Source organism: Neoarius graeffei, chromosome 12, assembly GCF_027579695.1.
Source record: "Neoarius graeffei isolate fNeoGra1 chromosome 12, fNeoGra1.pri, whole genome shotgun sequence".
NCBI classification, from domain to species: Eukaryota; Metazoa; Chordata; class Actinopteri; order Siluriformes; family Ariidae; genus Neoarius; species Neoarius graeffei.
In genome coordinates, this window is record NC_083580.1 from 52,692,251 (window position 1) to 52,714,124 (window position 21,874).

Below are 21,874 nucleotides of genomic sequence, written 5' to 3' on the forward strand. Positions count from 1 at the left end.
ACAGCTTTAAGGGGACATTAATGCATTACAGGGGCATGATAGTAAGAGAAATATAATAGAAATAAACATGAATTGGACTACTAATTTTTTATTATTTACGCACGTTTGGCAAAACTGCACAGTTAAAGATTGGATAAATGCCACCTGTATGTGTCCACTGTAGCCTCATATTCCTGTTCTTGGTTGACAGAAGTCAAACTCAATGTGAGGCGGCACAGTGGTGTAGTGGTTAGCACTGTCGCTTCACAGCAAGAAGGTTCTGGGTTCGAGCCCCGTGGCCGGCGAGGGCCTTTCTGTGCGGAGTTTGCATGTTCTCCCCGTGTCTGCGTGGGTTTCCTCCGGGTGCTCCGGTTTCCCCCACAGTCCAAAGACATGCAGGTTAGGTTAACTGGTGACTCTAAATTGATCGTAGGTGTGACCGTGAGTGTGAATGGTTGCCTGTGTCTATGTGTCAGCCCTGTGATGACCTGGCGACTTGTCCAGGGTGTACCCCGCCTTTCGCCCGTAGTCAGCTGGGATAGGCTCCAGCTTGCCTGCGACCCTGTAGAACAGGATAAAGCGGCTACAGATAATGGATGGATGGAAACTCAATGTGGTCTTCTGCTGTTGGAGCCCATCTGCCTCAAAGTTTGATGTGCTAAGCGTAATGCTTTTCTGCTCGACACGGTTATAAAAAAAAAAAAAAAAAAAAAAAAAAAGTGGTTATTTTAGTTACTGCTAGCCTGCCCCAGTCTGGACATTATTCTCTGAACTCTCGCATCAACAAGGCATTTCCACTCATAGTACTGGATGTTTTGTCATTTTTTGCCCCATTCTGTATAAACACTAGAGACTGCTGTGCATGATGTACAATGTGAACATTACCTGAAGCTCTTGACATGCACCTGCATCATTTTATGCATTGTGCTGATGTCACATGAGTGGCTGATAGTACATTTGCATGAATGTGTAGTAGGTGTACAGGTATTCCTAATAACGTGTGTGTGAGAGACAGAGTTTCTCACCACTGTGGCCAGACTGGGGATATGTTTCACCGAGTTCTCCACCTCCTCCTCTGTCACCTCAATCAGACTGCAGCAGTTGTCATCCTCAGGAGGAAGAGGCTCTGCCCCATGCCGTGTCACCCAAGGGTGAACCTGCATGTATTTATACACACACACACACACACACACAGTAACCCAGTGTGAAGGATTTTCCCACCTAACCTTCATTACCTCCGCCAAGGAGGTTATGTTTTCGGTAGCGTTGGTTGGTTTGTTTTTTGTTTGTTGGTTTGTCTGTTAGCAACATTACGGAAAAAGTTATGAACGGATTGCTCTGAAATTTTTTCCAGAGGTGTGACTGGGCACAAGTAACAATCCAGTACATTTTGGCAGTGATCCGGATCACCGTCTGGATCCCGGAATTTTTTAAAGGATTCTTCGAGGAGGTCTGCGCTCTCCGAGTGCTTTTCTAGTTTGAACTGTTTTGCCTACAACCTTTGGATTATACCCTCTCTTTGCCTGGGGGACCTCAACTTTTGCACTTAACTGCATCATTAAGATATCCCTCCCCACTCTGTCTCTACACCGAGTGCTAAACAGCTGGAAAAAATAATGAGCATGAGACAAAGCGTGTATTTGTGTCAGCATTTTTTACAATGTGGCACTGTTTTCTAAAAACGAAACCTATGAAAAACAAGAACTGTGAGCTACTGCTCACTTACGTATCCCCCCCGCGCTCGCTTATATCAGTATGCAAGCAATAGAGGAATAGGACACTTATTATGAATGTTCACATCAACAAATAATTAACCCTGAAACAAGTAAGTAAAGAACAGTGTTCTCCCCAGGGATTTCAAATAGCATCCTGGTAAACTGTCGTTTTGCTTCTTGAAATAGCGTCAAAATCCACCCGATATGTTTCCTAAATATATTCAGTCGGTAAACAGGAAGTCGATGTGTGACAGACCTGAAAACAGTATACACAGTAAAGCTGAAGTTTGGTACCAAGTGGCTATAATTTGTGGTTGCTGAGAAAAAGGTTGTTTCGGATGGACAGAAATACGGAGATATGGACAGACAGAGGTAAAAAAAAAAAAACAGCGTACCCCCCTCCCTCCTTCGGAGCGGGGGTATAATGAAGGAGGCACCACAGAGAGAATAAAATAAGTCGATATTTTAACTGCAGTGCTGCAGATTCCAGAAGAATTATTGCTGCGAAACATTACAAAGGTTCACAAAGACTGACCTTGATCTGTGGAACGGTTATTCTGTTTTCAGGATTTTTATCCAGCATTTTAAAAAGGATGTCCTTCAGATCATCAGACACGTCAGCACTGCGATGGAGATACAAGAACACAGGATGGTTAGAGGATAAAACGTATACAGCAGGGAGAGTAAAGGCATCTGCATGCAAAGTCCTTAAATTATAGAACAATCAACTGGGTAAAGTTTACACACTAACGGTTCAATAACAATATAACACTAACAAAATATAAACACACTAACAACATAAACACTATCAGAATATAGACAATAACAATATAAAAGTGTAACTTAAATATACAATCTAACAATTTAACAAAAACAATGAAACACTAGCAATTTAACAGCAACAGTATAACACTAACAAACTAGCAACACCGTAACAGTAAAACAATAACAATCTAAGGCTGTAATAAAATATAAACACTGGATATAAACACTGTATACAACAAACTATATAACACTAAATTTTCAAAGTAAAAGTACTAAAGTTATACAGTTGTGGTCAGAAGCTTACATACAGCAACATGAACGCCATCTTGGATATGAATGTCATGGCGATATTTGGGCTTTCAGTCATTTCTTTGAACTGTTCTTTTTCTGTGGCAGAATGTACAGCATCCATCTCATCTTATTATCTGTAGCTGCTTATCCTGTTCTACAGGGTCGCAGGCAAGCTGGAGCCTATCCCAGCTGACTACGGGCGAAAGGCGGGGTACACCCTGGACAAGTCGCCAGGTCATCACAGGGCTGACACATAGACACAGACAACCATTCACACTCACATTCACACCTACGGTCAATTTAGAGTCACCAGTTAACCTAACCTGCATGTCTTTGGACTGTGGGGGAAACCGGAGCACCCGGAGGAAACCCACGCGGACACGGGGAGAACATGCAAACTCTACACAGAAAGGCCCTCGCCGGCCACGGGGCTCGAACCCGGACCTTCTTGCTGTGAGGCGACAGTGCTAACCACTACACCACCGTGCCGACCGCATCCATCTTTAATTTAAAAAAATAAACACTAGAATTTGGTGCACAAGTTTTAATTTTCTTCGGGTTTTCTGAAATCAACACAGGGTCAAAGTTATACATACAGCACACCTAATATTTGGGTAAAATGTCTCTTCACAAGATTCATCTTGACCAAACATCTTTGTTTACCATGAAGAAGCTTCTGGCAGAATTCTGGTTGAATATTTCATGACTCTTCATGGTAGAATTGGTAGAGTTCAATTAAATTTGCTTTTTTTCTTGGCATGGATTCAACTTATAAGCACGGTCCATATATTTTCAATAGGTTTGAAGTCAGGACTTGTTTTAAGCTTAACGTTAGCCTGCTTTATCCTCCACAACCAGCTCTGATGCGTGTTTAGGTTCATTGCTCTGTTGTAACTCCCAAGTCATGTGCAAGTTTCTGATGGTTTATGCTGAAGAATTCTGAGGTAGTCCTCCTTCTTCATTATTCCATCCACTTTGTGCAATGAACCAGTTCCACTGGCAGCAAAACCGCCCCAGAGCATGATGATCCTACCACCACCAGCAGCTGGTACAGTGTCCCTCTGTACATGGTGGTCATTGTGGCCAAACAACTCAATCTTTGTCTCATCTGACCATACAGCTATCCTCCAGAAGGCTTTTTCTTTGTCCGTGTGGTCAGCTTCAAACTTTAGTTAAGCTTGAAGGTGTCGATTTTGGAGCAGGAGGTTATTTCTTGGATAGCAGCCTCTTTAGTCCATGGTGATCTGAACTGTAGACAGTGATCCATCAGCTTCCAGTTCATGGCAGGGCTATGCCATGGTGGTTCCCAGGTTGTTCCTGACCATCCAAACCAATTTCCTTTCAGCTGACAGTGACCGTTTGGGTTTTACTGAAGCAAAGTGGCTTGGCAAAGTGACTACGCCTCACAATAACTTACATACAATTGTTTGAACCGATCTTGGAATTTGCAGTTGTTTAGAGATGGCTCCAAGAGACATTCCGGAGTTTTTAAAGATGCAATTAAAGATGTATGCTGTACAATCATTCTGCCACAGAAAAAGAACAGTTCAGAGAAATGACTGAAAGCCCAAATATCGACATGACATTCATATCCAAGATGACATTCATGTCACTGTATGTAAACTTCTGACCACAATGGTATATTTATTTGAGCTTTTAAGATACAGTGGATTTCTATATTAAAATTATTTACATATTTATTGATATTGACTTTTATTCACTTTATGATTTCATAAATATATGTTATTTACCAGCTGGGAGGTCCGTATCGTGAAATACCGTGACTGAGGTCTTGAAAGTACTGACCGAGGTCACAGTATTTCACCATATGGATCGACCTTAAGCTGGTAAATAATATATTCATTTTTTTCTTTACCAAATTCTAACAGAAAACAAGAGCGCCTGAAAGGGAAAACCGAGCCGAGCCGCCATTTTGAATCCTCATTCACGGCTGTAATGCAAATGGCTTCCTCTTCGGTATACAAGTCAATTCCATGGCAGGAAAAAAACTACATTTTGCCACCTATGTAGTCCCCTATTTATACAAAATTGAGTCATTCAGGATTCAGCCATGTTTTTGCTCAGCGTTAGCAACAGTTAGAGGTTTTCAGCTTTCGCCTGAAATGTTTTCTTTTATTTCTTTTTCCTCAGGGTAGTAAAACTCGCTTTCACTGTGAACACTGTCGTTATCGCTATTCATGCTGTAAAATTAATGCTATTCTCCTGAGAAATGCTGGCAAAAATTTACAAGATTTTTGATAATCTTATAAATAAATCTTATAAAAAATAATAACAAAAATGTTTGTTGTTGTGAATGAGCGAGTCACCAGAGGTCCATAACCGGGGTCCGTATCGTAGGATATTGTAGGATACAGACCCGCTCGCCAGACAATCAGAGCGCAGGATTTGATGGAAACCGGACCGCGAAAAAAATAATTAGCTATTATCAGTCAGTAATTGTCAATAGTCACGTTTTCCATGGTGAGAAATACCATGCACTCATATTTTGGTTTCCATTGTAGTCCTATCGCCACCCGTCATTTCATTGATTTGTTATCTGATTGTGTTCCCCTGTTCCATGTTAGTCACTGATTGTCTATGGAAAGATGCGGACAAATTTGTTCGGATCCTAACAGCTCGCTGAAACAATGTTTTATTCCTCCTGAAAAGGAATGAAATTAAAAGCACTTTTTCTCATGGGTACTTGCATGCATTTGGTATGTCAGAGTAAAGCCAAAAAAAAAAAAAAAAGTTTTGTTTATTTTACAAAGATATTCTAAAACAGCCTGGACAGATTTGTTGGTGCCCTGAGAAAAGATTATAAATAATTGGATTATAGTGATATTTCAAACTAACTGTTTAACCTTAATTAGTATCAGAGGTGTCCTTCAATCTTGTAATCAGTCATTCAGTCTATTTAAATGGAGAAAAGTCATCACTCTGCTGTTTAGTATCGTCGTATGCACCACAATGAACATGGGCCAGAGAAAGCAAAGGAGAGAGTTGTTTGAGGAGCTCAGAAAGAAAATTCTAGACAAGCATGTGAAAGGTAAAGGCTGTGAGACCATCTCCAAGCAGCTTGCTGTTCCTGTGAATGCAGCTGCAAATATTATTAAGAACTTTAAGTTCCATGGGACCATAATCAGCCTTCCTGGACGTGACTGCAAGAGGAAAAATCCATCACATCACAGATTGAACAGAAGGATAGTGCCAATGGTAGAAAAAGAGCCAAGGACAACTTCCAAAAGAGATAAAAGTTGAACTCCAAGGTCAAGGTACACCGGTGGCCGATTGCACCATCCATCACTTTTTGAGCAACAGCAGGCTCAATGGAAGAAAACCCAGGAGGACTCTGTTGTTGAAAGAAAAACTTTTAAAAAGCCAGACTGGAATTTACTAAAATGCATATTGACAAGTCACAAGGCTTCTGCGAGCATGTCCTCTGGACAGATGAGACAAAACTCAAGTTTACTGCCAAGTCACATCAGCTCTATGTCCACAGAAGAAAAAACAAGCTTTCAAAGAAAAGAACACCAGACCTACTGGGAAACACGGAGGAGGCTTGGTTATGATTTGCGGCTGCTTTGCTGCATCTGGCACGGGGTGCCTGGAATCTGTGCAGGACACAATGAAATCTCAAGACTATCAAGATATTCTGGAGCGAAATGTACTCCCCAGTGTCCGAAAGCTCTGTCTCAGTTGCAGGTCATGGGTCCTGCAACAGGATAAAGACCCAAAACACACAGCTAAAAGCTCCCCAGAATGGCAAAGAACAAAACACTGGACTCTTCTGAAGTGGCCTTCTATGAGCCCTGATCTGAATCCTATCGAGCATCTCTGGAAAGAGCTGAAACGTACAGTGTGGAGAAGGCACCCTTCAAACCTGAGACACCTGGAGCAGTTTGCTCAGGAAGAGTGGACCAGAATACCTGTTGGCAGATGCATTAGTCTCACTGACAGCTACAGAGATCGCTTGTTAGCGGAGATTGGTGTCAAAGGTTGTACAACAAAATATTAAGTTAAAGGGTACCATCATTTTTGTCCATGCCATTTTCATTTGTTTTGTTCTGTATATTCTGTAGAATCAAAAATCAAAAGCTAAGTCTGATTTGTGTTTAAACATGGAACAAACAATGATGGATGCCATTAACTTTTGTCAGTTTCAAGCTATTTCAGAGATAGTTGTGGGTTCTTTTTTTTTTCGTGGAAGGGTAACAACAAAATTGTCTACATCTGTATACCCTGTTATGCCATTGTTCATTGTGAATTCTTTTCTTTTTGTGCATTCAGTGTCATTAAATCCAAGCCTTGATTTCTGGATATGAAAAAGTGTATTCTACTGAGTTTATACACTTGTGTCCTGCATCTAGTCACTGCATTTAAATGCATCATTTTGTAATGCAAAAAAAATCCAGATTCCTTTGGTTTTCTTGCTACTTTTTACATGCTGTAATCAAGGAAATAAAAATGTATTTGGACCTTTAAAGTCTCAACAGAATATCTGTATCCATGAAATTGACACAGTTTTCTCGACGAGAAGCCTGGGTTCGGGGGAACCCACCTGTCCTGCCGGAACGTCTGTGGAGGACATTGAAGATATCTACCTATTCGGAACCATGATCACCGGACTTTTGCTGATTGGATTAGGCATTGTCCTGGTATATCGAGGAAATCAGACAACGGTGACAGCTGTTCAAAGCCCCACAAAGCTGCCCGATATGATTGAAGCGGTGGGCAAAGCTGTCAGCACTCAGACTTGTGGCAGAACTTGAACCACAACATGGTTGTCATCTTGGAGACGCTTTCGGCTTTGCAAGGAATAAGTATTTCGGAGACCAAATTGAATTGAATTAAACAAAATGGATGAAATGGACAGATATGGACGAGTGGTGTGGAAGTGTAAAGACTGCGTCTGTTCGAAAGACCAAACAATCTCTATCTTATCGACATTCGGCTCCCTGAACAGCACCGGCCTCGATCAAGGCCGTTGCTGGGGCAACATTTCCCCCAGAAGGTCACTGCTGGGAGACGCTCTCCCATTCTTCGCATTCCTTCCCCAATTTTCTGCGGTCGCCGTTTTTCACCCCCAGTGTGACAAGTGGGTACGTGACCAGCGCCCTCATGGCTGCAGGAGCAGACAGCTGCTTGCTTTCGCTGGGTTACCTCTACCTCCTCCCCTCCCCTCCTACCCCCTCCCCCGATTGCCCCCTCCTTTCCCCCCTTCCCCCGCCCTCAAGTCCCATGTTTTAAAGTGTACTTGTGTTACTGTGTGCTTGTGCGGAGGTTTTTAAATGCTCCCACACTGTACTCCTGATAGGAGCATAGTGGGGGGGTGTTCTTTTTTCCTCATCTTTCCTCATGTTACTACTGTGCTTCTTTTTCTTTTATCCCTGTCTTCCTGTCCTGTTCCCCCTCTGTAAGGACAGGTTGATGGTCAATTTCACTGGTAACAGTGATAATAAAGGGTTCATTCATTCATTCATTCAATACATACAATGTTTCCAAATTTCCCTACTTTAACATTTCTTTATACTCTGCTGTCTTTTATACCATAGCTGGAGAAAATACATCGTTCTGATTGGCTGTCACATGTGGTATTTTCTCCTCATTTAAATTTAATCAGTTCTAAATTGATGTTTTACACTGTAACCATGACAACAATTAACAGGTCAAGCTGGATTAATATTTACCCTTGATCACTACACTATTGATGGGTATATCAAGTGAAAATTCAAATGCAGTCCAAATTGCTTGAAACAGCTCTCACTGAATTCAGAATTGAACACTGAACAATATACTTTTTACACAATTAAAATACGTTTATCCGTTCTTGAGATATTACAAATCAAAGATTGAAGAAACGGCTTAATTTTTTAAAAACTGCTGTAATATTGTGTATTGGGATAACGTGGTCCAAAATGGGCCTCATTAACAAATGAGATCAAATGTTTTTTCTTAATAATGTTTCTATTTTTCAAGATATTTACATGGAAATTGGCAGGCACACAGATGGTTTTATACTGAATAGAAGCTTTGAAAGATTAGTAAAAATTGGCGGCACGGTGGTGTAGTGGTTAGCACCGTCACCTCACAGCAAGAAGGTCCAGGTTCAAGCCCCGTGGCCGGCGAGGGCCTTTCTGTGTGGAGTTTGCATGTTCTCCCCGTGTCGGTGTGGGGTTCCTCCGGGAGCTCCGGTTTCCCCCACAGTCCAAAGACATGCAGGTTAGGTTAACTGGTGACTCTAAACTGACCGTAGGTGTGAATGTGAGTGTGAATGGTTGTTTGTCTCTGTGTCAGCCCTGTGATGACCTGGCGACTTGTCCAGGGTGTACCCCGCCTCTCGCCCATAGTCAGCTGGGATAGGCTCCAGCTTGCCTGCGACCCTGTAAAACAGGATAAGCAGCCACAGAAAATGGATGGATGGATGGGATGGCCTTGAGCTGCAGTGCCCAAGAGTGGCGGCGCGCACGTATGCAGCGGCTTTGCTCTCCTATGATAAACTAAATTTTGTTGTACATTTGTGCAGTGACAATAAAGGCATTCTATTCTAAAAGCAAATTAGTATTTAATTCATATTAATTGTGCCAGTTAGGTAAAAATGTTAAACTGGTATGCTCAATAAAAAAGTAATAAAAGATTATTTCTAATACCTTCTTTGTGGGGCGGCACGGTGGTGTAGTGGTTAGCGCTGTCGCCTCACAGCAAGAAGGTCCTGGGTTCGAGCCCTGGGGCCGGCGAGGGCCTTTCTGTGCGGAGTTTGCATGTTCTCCCCGTGTCCGCGTGGGTTTCCTCCGGGTGCTCCGGTTTCCCCCACAGTCCAAAGACATGCAGGTTAGGTTAACTGGTGACTCTAAATTGACCGTAGGTGTGAATGGTTGTCTGTGTGTCAGCCCTGTGATGACCTGGCGACTTGTCCAGGGTGTACCCCGCCTTTCGCCCATAGTCAGCTGGGATAGGCTCCAGCTTGCCTGCGACCCTGTAGAAGGATAAAGCGGCTAGAGATAATGAGATGAGATGAGACGAGACCTTCTTTGTGCTCGGTAGGGCTTTGTATTTCTCAAAAGTAGGGCCTACTAATGTTTATATGAAAGAACATAAATGATAATATTCACAGCTTTCAAGGCGAACCTCGAAAAAACAGAGAGCCACATCCAATAAACAATTCCATTTAACTGAATTGAAACTGACGCTCACGTTTCTGACTTCCGGTTTTTAAAAATATCATTCTGACCGCTAAGGTCTCAATATTTTTCATCAAAACAACTAAATTTATGTTTTAAAATAGTTATTTACATGAATCAGTTTGATTTGCAAAAATAAGTAGGCAAAGCTGTGAAAACTCACTTCAAAGTCTCCCGTGAAGCACAACATCAAAACTAGCTGACGGAAATTTTTGCTGAATACTTCATCAGAAACAGTGAGAGCGAGAGAACATCCCTATAAAAGTTATCTGACTGATATTCACGAGTAACCCAGTCGGAAACTGATCAGAAGAAAGAGAGAGAGCGCTTAACCACTTTCCCGTGACTCAAAAAGCACCGGCAGTTTCCTGACGTCCCGCGAGCAGAGTGGACTCTGTTGTACCAACTTCAACCTGCCGTTATTCCCAAAGTACTGAACAGATCTTAACGAGATGAATTTATTTGGAAAGCAGAGGTTATAAGCTTTTTAATGATAGGATTCATGATCGAAAATATTCAAGAGTTAAGCAATGACAGATTTGGAAACTTAGATGAGCGTCTGCATGCACAATTTTCACAGTACGGCCAGCGAGTGTCTGATATGCCTATTATTGATATGAAAAATGAAATGATTTATAGGCTACGGTATGTTAAAATTTTTAATGAATAGTATACCATAGCAACAATCACCAAGACAACGCTGTCTGGTGTCATGGATTTGTTGAACAGGCGTGTCCTTACAGTATATTGTACCGGTATATATTACTCATATATATTGTGTACACACACACTACCATTCAAAAGTTTGGGGTCACTTTGAAATGTCCTTATTTTTGAAAGAAAAGCACTGTTCTTTTCAATGAAGATCACTTTAAACTAATCAGAAATCCACTCTATACATTGCTAATGTGGTAAATGACTATTCTAGCTGCAAATGTCTGGTTTTTGGTGCAATATCTCCATAGGTGTGTATAGAGGCCCATTTCCAGCAACTCTCACTCCAGTGTTCTAATGGTACAATGTGTTTGCTCATTGCCTCAGAAGGCTAATGGATGATTAGAAAACCCTTGTACAATCATGTTAGCACAGCTGAAAACAGTTGAGCTCTTTAGAGAAGCTATAAAACTGACCTTCCTTTCAGCAGATTGAGTTTCTGGAGCATCACATTTGTGGGGTCGATTAAATGCTCAAAATGGCCAGAAAAATGTCTCGACTATATTTTCTATTCATTTTACAACTTATGGTGGGAAATAAAAGTGTGACTTTTCATGGAAAACACAAAATTGTCTGGGTGACCCCAAACTTTTGAACGGCAGGGTGGGTGGGTGGGTAGGTAGATAGATATATGATTTCTATTATGTCCAAATGCCTTGTGATACTTTTAAAAAGTGCTACAGAAAATAAAAGTATAAAAGAAGATGGTCACTTACTGCTCAGGAAGCTCCACGGGCTGAGTTTTGATCTTCTGGTGCAGACTCAGTATGCGCTCGTCCATGAAGGGACACTGCAGGGGACACATCGGATCAGACCTCACACACAGACCGTTCACAACATCACACTGCTTTAGGTGTCACTGTGTGAGTGTGAGCAGTGATATCAGTCTCACCACGCCAAAGACGAAGCAGTACAACGTGACCCCCATGGCCCAAACATCCAGAGCCTGGAAACAAACACGCGTTAATGTTCATCACCGTCATCCCCATCATCCCTGATTGTGAGTTTTGAGATCACTAAAGATGCACTGGCTGTTTTGACACTGAACACATTTAGATATACAGCACTGTCGCATCTCTGACCTTGCCCGAGAAGTTCTTGCGGGTCTCGGAGAGTGTCTCTGGAGCGAGGAATGCCGGCGTTCCCACCGTGCTGGTCAGCAGGGCGTCAGCTCCCTCAAACTGGTTACTGACTCCAAAGTCGGCGATTTTAATGTGTCCGTCCTCACCAACCAACAGGTTAGATGGCTTAATGTCTCGGTGAATGATCTTCTGATAGTGTACTGCAGGGAAGTAGAGAGAACATCATTTCTATCAACAGCAAACTTACAAACCCTGAGACGCATGTCGAGGTGGTTCTTGAACTCACAGTACTCAATTCCTCTGAGCAGGTCCTGGAAGTAGAAGCGAGCCTGCTCCTCATTCAGTGGTTTATCAGTGGGGACCTCCATCACCGCACTGTACACAAACACCAACAAACATCACAAACATGACACAATTTATGGAGAACCAAAGTAATCAAAAAGATATTAACATTTATTTTCACGTTTATTTAATGACCATTTTATTTACTTGACTCCAGTTTAATTTCACAGTAACGTTATCCATCAATCCAACTTAGTGAGAAGGATCACCTGCTATTCTTGAATTAGTGCTTCCAGAGGACTTACTTGCAGCCTAATCATCTTTTTAAAAAAATAGGTACCCTATGGTTACTGCTTATAAATAAAATTGTTTTCTGATCCCATGTCCATACAGTAAATACAGCATATATACTGTACATGTTATCAGTTATACTCATCTCATCTCTGGCAAGCATCACCAAGCTGTGAGCAGCATCAGGGCTTGTCGTGTTTTGGTTACCAATTTTGTTTACTGTGTTTTGTTCAAAATACAGTGCTGTGAACTATATCCATTTTCAAAACAGTAAGAAAGCACTAGTTCATGAATCGTCTTAGAAGCATTATTTAGTCCTAATGAGCACATTTTGTTTCACAAGTATAGCGTAAAGACACTAAAATAAAAAATAAAATGAAAAAAATTTAAGCGAATAGCAGAAGTTTGATATCGGCTTCTCAATATATCTGCCAGAAAGCTCAAAAAAACCTTACAAAACCTTTTATTTGACTTTCATGGATGCAAACGGCGCGCCTTTTGGCGGATGCCGCCTTTTTCACGGCTGTCTGGGGGACTTGTGTGAATCGTGCAGATCCGATGAGGGTTTTTTTTTTGGGGGGGGGGGGGGGGGGGGTGTTGGAGTGTCTGATTATAATTTCATCAAAGTAAATTCTGTATTCAAATGACTAAATAAGCAAATGCCGTTACAGTCCATGAAACATAGGAAGTATAAGTATGAGAAGAAAACAGTAAATCAGAAAGCTGCGCACGTAAAGCCAATTACGTAACTTACGTTGGACTGATGGAAATCCTTGCGCGTGCAGTGAAGTGCAGCCAGCAGCAGATAATGGCGCGCAGCCAATTGGCTTTATGTGCGCAGCTTTCTGATTTACTGTTTTCTTCTCATACTTGTACTTCCTATGTTTCATGGACTGTAACGGCATTTGCTTATTTAGTAATTTTAATACAGAATTTACTTTGATAAAATTATAATCAGACACTCCAACACCCCCCCCCCCCCCCAAAAAAAAAAAAACAAAACAAAACCTCATCGGATCTGCACGATTCACACAAGTCCCCCAGACAGCCGTGAAAAAGGCGGCATCCGCCAAAAGGCGAGCCGTTTGCATCCATGTGACTTTTCAGAAGGACGAAACAAAAGCTGTGATAATCAAAAGGTAAATTTTCTGAAGAAAAACACCACTTGAGATCGAATCAGTAACCTTGGCGAACCACGAGGTGAATTTCATTTATCTTTTTATCTGCCGATTATCTTCCGATACTACGAAGTTATAACAAGGTTTCTCTTATTTTGTTTCTGGTTCTGATTAGTTCTGAAGTTTATCAAGAAATAGAACGGGTAATTGAACTTGATCAGGATGAGTACTGATTGGTTACGAAGTTTCGCTATTGTTACACTCATTCTTACAACACGATGACAGTGGCTTCGCCACTCATTCTTGTGTACCTTTGATAACACAAGATCAACTGTTCGTATCACGAGATCACAATTCGCCGTTCTGGTGTTTGTAATGCTTATGCTATGCGCAATGCGCTATTGTTACACTCATTCTTACAACACGATGACAAAGTGGCTACTGCCTCGCTTCGCCTCTGTGAGGCAGTAGCCACAAAAATGAATGAAACTCCCAATTGAATTGTAATTTAGTTGTAGTTGTATCATGAGCGATATAGCAGCTGCAAAAAAGTCCGTTGAGGAAAGGAAGCTCATATTATACAATTTTATATACAATATAAGTACAGTGGTGGTACAGTGGTGCTTGAAAGTTTGTGAACCCTTTAGAATTTTCTATATTTCTGCATAAATATGACCTAAAACATCAATCAGATTTTCACACAAAGTCCTAAAAGTAGATAACGAGAACCCAGTTAAACAAATGAAACAAAAATATTATACTTGATCATTTATTTATTGAGGAAAATGATCCAATATTACATATCTGTGAGTGGCAAAAGTATGTGAACCTCTAGGATTAGCAGTTAATTTGAAGGTGAAATTAGAGTCAGGTGTTTTCAATCAATGGGATGACAATCAGGTGTGAGTGGGCACCCTGTTTTATTTAAAGAACAGGGATCTATCAATGTCTGATCTTCACAACACATGTTTGTGGAAGTGCATCATGGCACGAACAAAGGAGATTTCTGAGGACCTCAGAAAAAGTGTTGTTGATGCTCATCAAGCTGGAAAAGGTTACAAAAACCATCTCTAAAGAGTTTGGACTCCACCAATCCACAGTCAGACAGATTGTGTACAAATGGAGGAAATTCAAGACCATTGTTACCCTCCCCAGGAGTGGTCGACCAACAAAGATCACTCCAAGAGCAAGGCGTGTAATAGTCGGCAAGGTCACAAAGGACCCGAGGGTAACTTCTAAGCAACTGAAGGCCTCTCTCACATTGGCTAATGTTAATGTTCATGAGTCCACAATCAGGAGAACACTGAACAACAATGGTGTGCATGGCAGGGTTGCAAGGAGAAAGCCACTGCTCTCCAAAAAGAACATTGCTGCTTGTCTGCAGTTTGCTCAAGATCATGTGGACAAGCCAGAAGGCTATTGGAAAAATGTTTTGTGGATGGATGAGACCAAAATAGAACTTTTTGGTTTAAATGAGAAGCGTTATGTTTGGAGAAAGGAAAACACTGCATTCCAGCATAAGAACCTTATCCCATCTGTGAAACATGGTGGTGGTAGAATCACGGTTTGGGCCTGTTTTGCTGCATCTGGGCCAGGACGGCTTGCCACCATTGACGGAACAATGAATTCTGAATTATACCAGCGAATTCTAAAGGAAAATGCCAGGACATCTGTCCATGAACTGAATCTCAAGAGAAGGTGGGTCATGCAGCAAGACAACAACCCTAAGCACACAAGTCATTCTACCAAAGAATGGTTAAAGAAGAATAAAGTTAATGTTTTGGAATGGCCAAGTCAAAGTCCTGACCTTAATCCAATGGAAATGTTGTGGAAGGACCTGAAGTGAGCAGTTCATGTGAGGAAACCCACCAACATCCCAGAGTTGAAGCTGTTCTGTACGGAGGAATGGGCTAAAATTCCTCCAAGCCGGTGTGCAGGACTGATCAACAGTTACCGCAAACGTTTAGTTGCAGTTATTGCCGCACAAGGGGGTCACACCAGATACTGAAAGCAAAGGTTCACATACTTTTGCCACTCACAGATATGTAATATTCAATCATTTTCCTCAATAAATAAATGACCAAGAATAATATTTTTGTCTCATTTGTTTAACTGGGTTCTCTTTATCTACTTTTAGGACTTGTGTGAAAATCTGACGATGTTTTAGGTCATATTTATGCAGAAATATAGAAAACTCTAAAGGGTTCACAAACTTTCAAACACCACTGTACACTGAACAATTGCTTGGAAACATACTGAAATCCTACTCACCCTCGCTTGACCAGCTCAAATACTGTAAAAATAAAAAATAAAAACAGATTAATATTGGAGTTTATTATCTCTGTGTAAAGCAGTGCGAAGCAGACAGAATAACAATCTTCACTTTCAAGAACTACACATTTTATTTCACAACTATTCCCACTCGAGTATGATGTGTTCTCAGTGGCTGAAAGCAGGGTTGATAGCAACAGAGTGAACTGAGTGAACTGATCTCACAAAACTAAAAAAGCAAACTTTAGACATCAAATATTTTGGCAAACCTGGTATGGTCCTAATGTTTGACAACTGATGAAATAACAAAAATGGCTCTTGGTATGTCCCTGATTCATTTATGATCCTAAATAAAGAGAGTAATGTTGTGTGTGTGTGTTGCAATAAGGTACAAAGAATAATTATGTGAATGATGTACAAAGTACAATGGCATATTAGGGCCACTGTAAGTTAAAAAAAAGAAAAAAGAAATGAAGCTATAGGAGGGAGCAATATTCGGAGGGAAAAAAAACCCCCTCAGAATTTCCAAAATTAATCTGATATACTATGAAAAAAAAGCCAGCCAATATTATTATCTCATATCATCTCTAGCCGCTTTATCCTGTTCTACAGGGTCGCAGGCAAGCTGGAGCCTATCCCAGCTGACTACGGGTGAAAGGCGGGGTACACCCTGGACAAGTCGCCAGGTCATCACAGGGCTGACACATAGACACAGACAACCATTCACACTCACATTCACACCTACGGTCAATTTAGAGTCACCAGTTAACCTAACCTGCATGTTGGTGGGGGAAACCGGAGCACCCGGAGGAAACCCACGCGGACAACATGCAAACTCCGCACAGAAAGGCCCTCGCCGGCCCTGGGGCTCGAACCCGGACCTTCTTGCTGTGAGGCGACAGCGCTAACCACTACACCACCGTGCCGCCCCCGTCTTTTTTAATCTTAGAAATAAAAAAAAAAGCCATATAATAAACTCCTTATTAACCTCACTTGCTCGGTCTTTACGGGAAAATATCAGATCTTGGTCTTTTTGTATAGACCTCGCCTACAGTTCGGCCCGCACTATCAAGACCTCAGTCGGATATTTTCCCTTGCGCTCAGTTAATAAGTAGTTAGTAATGATATACGGTTGTACCTTATTTACTTCCATTTTTGCACATCAGACAGTAAATAGGATCTACTTGCAAGTAAGAACTCAAGCTGTGAGTAGGGATTTGAAGAAAGATTGGACCACGTGAACCAATTATTTGGATTTGTAACTTTTCAGTGTTATACCCAAATTTGCATATTTAGAAAATATCACTAAAATTAAGCACATAGAGAAAATGATTGGCTTTCCTGTGCCACTTACTAGAGCGGCGGCTACAATTATCGACAGTCCATAATTACCGACACCTTTTCAGATTTACCAATAAAAAACAATTTTATAAAGGTGAGTTTCAGTTACAACAGTTATTACTGGTTAATTAATCAACCGAAAGACCCCCCCCCTCGATCTTGTCGTCTAATGACGCAGCCCGTTACCCGAAATGGAATTTTTTCAGCATGATCAACAATTTGAGGAAAACCCGGACATTATCATCGCAGGTAAGCATGGTGGAAAGATCATGGACATGTTTTTACTTCTCAAATTCACTGATATTTCATGACATTCCTGTCGAAACCTACTTTGTTTCTTACTCTCTCATTTGACAGTCGCCATTTTGTATCTAAACACGCGTTTGAGAAGTCACGTGCATGAGGTGTCGATAACAGTGATCACTTTCACCGGTGTCCACCATTATCGACACCCTGTCGAATTAAGTGACGTTTACAACTGTTATGGATCAATCTTTGTGTAACATTGTTGAAGTACTTTAAAAAAAAAAGAGGGCTATGATTTATAATCAGTTTTTTTCTGATTCATAACAGAATGGAATGTTTATAGAGTATTTGGAATCCTATTGTAACAAACAGAATTAGACCAGAATTAAATTCCTAGCATATTAAAAAAAATGTTTGAAATATTCAGATTTTTTTATTCCATTCAGAATTTTTTTTTTTGTAGGTTTGTTGTAAATATCGACCATATATTACAATATCAGGAGACATTTTATATTTTGGTTCGAGGAATGGCATGTGACCTTTGACCTGGAGTTTCATGTAGTTACAATACCAATTGCCTGTTGACATTTATTGGTAAACTACAAAACTAGAAATTAATACAAACAACAATGAATGATTAACAAAATGTGATCTACGAAAGCACTTAGAAAGTGGAACAAAAAGATTTTCTGGCAGGTTAAACATTATCAGTTCATTAGTTTACAAACATTAGAATTACTTCCTCATTTACGGAAGCACCGACATCCATATATTTATATAAAAGATATTTTGTACTAAATACAAGTCTATGTAAAATAAATTTGAAATAAATGTTTTAATGGGCGGCACGGTGGTGTAGTGGTTAGCGCTGTCGCCTCACGGCAAGAAGGTCCGGGTTCGAGCCCCGGGGCCGGTGACGGCCTTTCTGTGCGGAGTTTGCATGTTCTCCCCGTGTCCGCGTGGGTTTCCTCCGGGTGCTCCGGTTTCCCCCACAGTCCAAAGACATGCAGGTTAGGTTAACTGGTGACTCTAAATTGACCGTAGGTGTGAATGTGAGTGTGATTGGTTGTCTGTGTCTATGTGTCAGCCCTGTGATGACCTGGCGACTTGTCCAGGGTGTACCCCGCCTTTCGCCCGTAGTCAGCTGGGATAGGCTCCAGCTTGCCTGCGACCCTGTAGAACAGGATAAAGCGGCTAGAGATAATGAGATGAGATAAATGTTTTAATACCACATACTGATTTATAAATAATCATCTGGATGTTGATGATTGTGGAACGGTGTCACGTGATCTGATACGCCAAGTAATCGGGAATCAACTCGTTTTTGTTTTTTTTTCCCCAGTGGAAGTTTGAGTAATTATTCATGCCCAATTTACATATTGAAATTCTTTTCTACTTTTGCAACAGCCAAAAGATCGTTAAGGTGTTTGATAACTGTAGCCGCCGCTCCAGTAGATGGTGTCATACTTTCAGATGATTTAAAAATAGGCTTTAACTGCTGTAAACTTCTGCAGCTTTATTACCTGCCCTTCAGCTGTATTAATGAAGCGATCTCTATTCTGAAATTAGAAACAAAAACACCCTAAACGACGCTCATTATCCCATTTCAAATCCGCAAATCCTCTAGAACACCTGTCAGTAAATCAGCCTGGGATGAGTTTACACAACACGACTCCTTTCACACCTGGTGGTTGAACATTTTGCACGCTATGACATCACAGTTATAGTGACTAACCTGAGACTGTATGTCATTACTTACCCATGTACAGATGGTCCTCACTTGGGTCGTCCAGCACCTACACACACACACACGGCCTGGTCAGCACTGCAACAGTGTCCTCTACTGGTTGTCTACAGAAAACACACCCCTGCGTACTCACACACCTCTACCAGCTTGACCACATTAGGATGGTCGAGCTTCTTGAGGATGGCGATCTCCTGGTATACCCGCTCCAGGGGGCCTTTGGGCTGAGGTGGACCTTCAGGAGCAGAGCGGGCTCCTCGAGGAGGAGGTCTTCCTGTACAAACAGAAATGTGTATCTCAGATTGAAAGTGTACACACCTATCTTTGACTTGCAAGTGACGTCAGAGCAAAATAGAACCTGATGTCGGCCATGTTGGTGGAGATACAAATGCGGGGTCAAGCGACATTCCGTACAAAGCATAATCATGCGTGTGCAACTCTTTGTTTTTCCACTGCTTTAAGCGTTCTTTCAGCTATACCAGACCTTTGTGCTGTATATGGTTGTGGTCACAACAGTACTCGTGACCGTGGCACGTTCCGATTTTTTAGAATTCCGTCCGTGATTCGGAAAGAGGGCGAGGAAACTTAGTCCGGAGAGGAGACGAGCATGGCTGAACATCGGCAGGGCTGATCTAACAGAAGCTAAAACCAAAATGGCTCGTGTTTGCAGTAATCATTTTATCTCAGGTGAGATTCAAAAACTCTCAGTAATATCATGGAAGAATTTTATTTCGTGTTGCTAGAATTTTGCTATAAAATGAGCGTTCTCTTGTCGTCCTTCACTCGGTCGTTGTTATAATTTTAACCCGTGTATTACCATTTCACTTCTAGGAGTGCCAGCAAAATTATACGGTAGAAACAATCCAGACTGGGCGCCCACTCAGAAAATGGGCTATGTTTCATCCAAGGTTGGACTTCATTCTTCGGCAGCCAAACCAGATAGAACGCGATATCGGGGTACTCGATGGTCGATAGAAGCGTCTTATCATCAGAAAAGTCTGACTTTTTTAAATAATATGGGTCAAAACCACACATATCTATATTCTCTGTGTATCGAATCTTCGCTCGAGCGTTCAAATCGTTGTAATACTGAGAAAATTCAGCATTGTTTACAGACACGCCTTCAGTGGCTGCCATCCTAGTTGCTTTGTATATCCACCATCATGGTGGATGCTCGTGACGTAGCACATTTTGATCACGTGGTTGCAAGTCATCTATAATGAGTACTGAGTCTGTTCCAGAAGCGGCTATAGACCCTTTTCACTCACGTGACCTTCGTAAACGCGACCGCCATTTTGGACATGAAGAAATAACGGTTTATGGCACAGACCCTTTCGGTTCTCGCTCATCTAGCTGCTACACTGACTGCTTAGACTGCAACAATAATACCTAACACACATTTAAGTATCCGTCGTAAAGACGTGAAACTCGTCGAGTGACGAGTGTGTTCATTGATAAGCTAACACAATCTAAAAGTAGACATACCATCACACTGCCCTGGCGCTGTGTACAGTTTACCTTCTATGGTTTGTGCACTCACTATTTGCCATTACTTTCTCCAACCCAGTGTTCGAACTATGCCGATATTTTCGGGGGGTCCCTTTTTTTCCCTTGGGGGTGTGTGTGTGTGCTTGCGCTTGTCTCAGAGCGCGGATCTCCAAACATATGAGAAGCCTATCTTACGCACATATCACGCGGACTCCACACCTCCACACACGCATCGCGTCTGAAGTCATAACTCATCAGGGGAAATCGTGTCCGCATTGGCATGTTCAAAAAACAACCTCGCGTCAACAATGATACCACACGCAAGAAAAAAAAAAAAAAAACAGTCAGGCTACTCAACACATCTGATCCACAGCAGCACCAAAGTATCACTGGAAATCATGTCAACAACCAATCTTCCATTTCAACACGCGTCAACAAATAAATGGCACCACAAACATGAACGAATCGGTCAGGCTACCGATTCCAAACCCACAGCAGACGAATAATTAAATGCATCTTACCTTAAAGCAGAATCGACTACAAAGGAAGTGTGTTGGCACTGTTGGCACACTTCCTTTCTACTAGTTTGTGTCCCCAACCTGGCAGCAGCAGTCGTTGTCATATCGGTTTATTTTATCTTTGATGTAAATACAACACTTCGGATATGCAAATGCTTCCCGTCACACACGATTGCTATGTCAAGAAACATCATTTTGCCAATATTTTAGAGACCATCCATCTTCTCCGTCGGTCAGCATCTGTCGGGATCCGATAAAATGATAAATCTTGCCTTGTGTGTTGATGGTTACTACGTCCAGGTGCACAACAATATAATGGCATGATGGAAGTCTTGCTGAAAGTAAAAACTTTCTTTGATGGCTATATTCCTTTCGATGCTTCGCCGTCGTTCCTCGTTGTTGGCTGTGGTAGACTACTGGTAGTTCATGTCGAAAATGGCGGCCGCGTTTGTCGTGACGTCACGTGAAAAGGGTCTATACAAGCCCAAGCCATGACACTAATTTTAACACGTGCGTTACCATTTCACTTCTAGGAGCGCCAGCAAAATTGTACCTGAAATAAATTGAAATGTGATTTGGGAGCCATAAAGCAAGAGACGTGTCAAAATTTCACACTTCGTCTGCTGTTTACACATAGAAGTAAACTAAATGCAAAAGAAGCCCTAACTTACCCTTGCAAGTACAACTGCTTTGTCATCGTTGACTGGTTTAATTAATAAGGTATTTATTTACCCATCCAGAGACAAATAAGTTACAGGCTTTCATTTGAGATTTGTCAACCCATGAAGTCAGCCAAACCAGATAGAACGTGATATCTGGGTACTCGATGGTCGGTAGAAGCGTCTTAT

The 21,874-nt window shown here is 41.6% G+C and overlaps 1 protein-coding gene across 1 annotated transcript in view; it reads right to left on the reverse strand.

Moving 5' to 3' along the window:
* The window catches only part of LOC132895413 (calcium/calmodulin-dependent protein kinase kinase 2), a 107,431-nt gene that overhangs the window by 17,746 nt on the left and 67,811 nt on the right, over window positions 1-21,874 (reverse strand). Inside the window, exons 6-14 of the mRNA XM_060935998.1 lie at window positions 19,161-19,294; window positions 19,036-19,072; window positions 15,690-15,711; window positions 12,014-12,102; window positions 11,728-11,927; window positions 11,538-11,591; window positions 11,362-11,435; window positions 2,230-2,317; window positions 1,005-1,136 (exon numbers count right to left, since the gene is read on the reverse strand). Of these exons, the coding sequence (XP_060791981.1) occupies window positions 1,005-1,136; window positions 2,230-2,317; window positions 11,362-11,435; window positions 11,538-11,591; window positions 11,728-11,927; window positions 12,014-12,102; window positions 15,690-15,711; window positions 19,036-19,072; window positions 19,161-19,294 (830 nt within the window). The remainder of the gene's footprint in view (window positions 1-1,004; window positions 1,137-2,229; window positions 2,318-11,361; window positions 11,436-11,537; window positions 11,592-11,727; window positions 11,928-12,013; window positions 12,103-15,689; window positions 15,712-19,035; window positions 19,073-19,160; window positions 19,295-21,874) is intronic.